This window comes from Sorex araneus, chromosome 6 (genome assembly GCF_027595985.1).
Source record: "Sorex araneus isolate mSorAra2 chromosome 6, mSorAra2.pri, whole genome shotgun sequence".
Taxonomy (NCBI): Eukaryota; Metazoa; Chordata; class Mammalia; order Eulipotyphla; family Soricidae; genus Sorex; species Sorex araneus.
In genome coordinates, this window is record NC_073307.1 from 156,606,802 (window position 1) to 156,610,227 (window position 3,426).

The 3,426-nt window shown below is 37.7% G+C and overlaps 1 protein-coding gene and 1 non-coding gene across 2 annotated transcripts; both read right to left on the minus strand.

The window, feature by feature from the left end:
* Positions 1-288: 288 nt before the first annotated feature.
* LOC129406034 (olfactory receptor 5A1-like) lies at positions 289-870 on the minus strand. Its single transcript, XM_055143776.1, has one exon. It carries the CDS (start codon positions 868-870, stop codon positions 289-291), a length of 582 nt encoding a protein of 193 aa, XP_054999751.1.
* A 637-nt stretch (positions 871-1,507) lies between these two features.
* On the minus strand, positions 1,508-1,679 carry LOC129406342 (U1 spliceosomal RNA). Its single transcript, XR_008630948.1, has one exon. It is a non-coding gene; the product is annotated as a U1 spliceosomal RNA (small nuclear RNA).
* Positions 1,680-3,426: the final 1,747 nt, after the last annotated feature.

Below are 3,426 nucleotides of genomic sequence, written 5' to 3' on the forward strand. Positions count from 1 at the left end.
CATGATAAATGATGATAAGTTAAAATATTATACTGTAAAATAAGAATCGTTCATTCTAAAGATAATTTACAAAATAAGCATAATGGGACCCAGGAACAATATTTTCACTTTTCTCCATTCCATGATTCCAACTGATAAACAATTTTTATACTCGTATCTTCATTAAAAAGAAACAATACATAGAAAAACATACATTCTTTCTTTAGGTTTCTAACCTATTAGGCAAATAATTTTTTATTATATAAATAAGACATATAAATAAAACATTATGAATTATTCTTCCTGAGGTTAATGTCTTGACTTTTTTATCCCCCTTTTTAATGCAGCTTTGATATCCTTGTTCCTTAAACTATAGATCAGAGGGTTCAACATGGGGATAATAAGAATGTAGAACACTGACAGAATCTTGTTCTGCTTATCAGAGTGGCTAGAAGGAGGATTCCCATACACAGCCAGGGCTGTGCCATAGAAGATAGTGACAACTGCCAGGTGGGAGGCACAGGTGTTGAAGGCCTTGAGACTACCTTTGACGGAGGATCTTTTCAGGATGGAAGCTGCAATGTAACCGTAGGATAGCAGGATGATTAGCAAAGAAACAAACCCAACAGATGTCACTACAAAAAAAAGAATCATTTGGCTGATGAAGGGACTGGAGCAAGCTAAGACAACAATTTCAGGAACATTACAAAAGAAATGTTGAATGAAGTTGGGCCCACAGTAGTACAGATTAAATGCAGAAATTGTCTCAACTAAGCCACAGAAGAAACCAGTTCCAAGAGCCCCAGCAGCCATCATCCTACAGAGCCCAGGCACCATGATGGTTGAGTACTGCAGGGGGTTACCAATGGCCACGTATCTGTCATAGGCCATGGCGGCCAGGAGGCAGAACTCAGCCTGACCCATCCAAGATATCACAAAATACTGGGTCGCACAGGCCATTGGGGAAATTGTTTTTTGATCCCTCAAGAAATCTGCAAGCATCCTGGGATTGATGGAAGTAGAATAACAAACATCTATAAATGAAAGGATACTCAGAAAAAAATACATGGGTGTATGCAAGTGGGAGTCCATCGTGATGAGGATAATAAGAGTCAGGTTTGAAATGAGGGTCATAAGATAGGTCCCTAAAAAGATTGGAAAGAGAATAAGCTGCAGGTTTCTGTCAGCTGTGATTCCCAGGAGAACAAACATGAAACCAGATGTGTGATTGCCCTGCCCTTCCATGGGCACGCTTGGCACCATCTCCTGAGGAAAAGACAAGAGAGGAAATGGTTTAGTTCTTAAAGCAGACACATACAGAAGTATTCATTATTTTTTTAGTCAGACAACTGAAAAAAAATCCTCTCTTTTCTAGAAATATTATGTTAATCATTCTTGGTTAATTACAATTTTACCAGCAAACATTTTGCATATATACTTTCATTCTATGCTGGACGGGGGATGGGAGGTGTGCAAAATAGGTAGTTTATTCTAATCAGAACAATATTCCATAACTTTTTATATAAACTAGGGGAGAGCACAAATGCACTCCCCCACGTACCAAATACTATGCAGTTGAGTTTCCCACAGTTGGGGAAATAGAAGAAATTAGCACACCCATAGTACAATGGATAAGCCTCACCCTGGGAAAAATACCTAACACCTAGGTAGTCATTCTCTCTCCTCTGCCAGGCAATTATATGCCAAAATAAGATGTGCTAATTTCCTATTTTCCCTTTCAAAATTACAAATATATGAGGTTTGGAATTTTTTTGTGTTTTCCCTTTCAAAATTACAAATATGTGAGATTTGGAAATATACCAAATTGAGATAAAACTGTCATGTACCTACCTCTAGAGTGAAAACTAATCACTCATTGTCCTGACAGTAACTAACTCAGTATTTGAAAATGTCTCTATAGGAGTTATCTGAGAACAATTAATATTTAATTTATAGCCAGGATGTGAACAATGGTGAATCTACAGTTTTGTGTTCATTGGGCCTGGAGAGATATGGGAACACTCTCAAAAAATGATGTGATAAGTCACACCCAAGTAGAAATGTTGGGAATGGAGGTAACAGGATCTGTTCATTGACTCTAGGAAGATCCCTCCTTTGACAGAAGACAAAGGTGAGAGAGATTTACTGTACCTTCCTTGCAGGCATATATTGTTCTACCTCAAATCATAAAGAGTTATTGAGACTGGAGAGTTAGTGAGTAAGGTACTTGTCTGGCCTGTGGTCAGCCTGGGATGGATCCTCTAGTTCACAGCCAAGAGTAAGCCCTGAGCAGTTTCCGGTGTGGCCCCCTCACAAACCTCAAAACGTCTCCCTCAACAAAAGACTTTCCACTTAAATTATCTAACATAGGGTTCTTGATTTTACTTGAGTTAGTTTTCTGAGTTAGTTTACTTCTCTAATATTTTGGTAAACTCCAGGACTGCAAAGACACAATTGCAACCAGTTGTCACCTTTCCATAGTTTGTGGTATGTTTAATTATCCTGGAGACTATTGGAGACTCGTCATGATTCCAAGCATTAGGATTCTCCTACAGAAAACAGTGACTTATCTCATGTCACTGAGGCAATACACAAGGGTATTTGAAAACCAAAGCAGAACTGAATCCTCTCTGTCTTTTTTTCAGTGAACTCAATCCAGGAAAGATAAGCACTAAACCTTCAGTCAAATGGTAAATAACACAAAGAAGTTTTCCACAGCCTCTTTTGGTAAAACAAGTTGTTATTTTCTCTGATGGTCCTTAGGCCATCTGTACCAAAGCAAACACACCTTCACTCAGCAGACTTAAACTTCAAAAAATGTAGGTGGAGTCACTTTCCACTTTAAGAGACAATGTGGAAACAATTATTACACAAACATCCTTAAGCTTAAGTAGAATAGAAAAATACAGATTCTCATCAGAAAAGAGTCTCAAGTCTGCCATTTTATCCATGTGCAAAGTTTAAACAATTCTGAATGCCAACTTACTTGACTTTAAAATTTATATTATACTAATCGAGAGTATCCTGCCCGCACGGCAGAGCCTAGCAAGCTACCCATGGCATATTCGATATGCCAAAAAGAGTAACAACAAGTCTCACAATGGAGATGTTACTGGTGCCTGCTCGAGCAAATCAATGAACAAGAGGATGACAATGCTACATTGCTACAATAATATATACTTCAAAATGGTTCTATTATAGAATAAATGAGATGCAAGCAAGGAGGCGAGCACGTTTTCTTATGAACAGAAAAACCTCCAATTCAATAACATGGTCTTTAACCCTTTCTCCAGAGTGATAAAAAAATAACTGTGTTTCTTTCCTGATTTTATTTTTATTTTTACTCATTTTATCTTGATTAAAGTACAATGCTATTGGGAAATGATAACTGGACATGAGATGGGTACTGAAAGGAGGTAAAGTGATGTGCATGATACCCTTTCAATA

Bases quoted from the DNA above. Each gene is read 5' to 3' on its own strand.
- LOC129406034 (XM_055143776.1), bottom strand. From the start codon at position 870: ATGGCCTATGACAGATACGTGGCCATTGGTAACCCCCTGCAGTACTCA.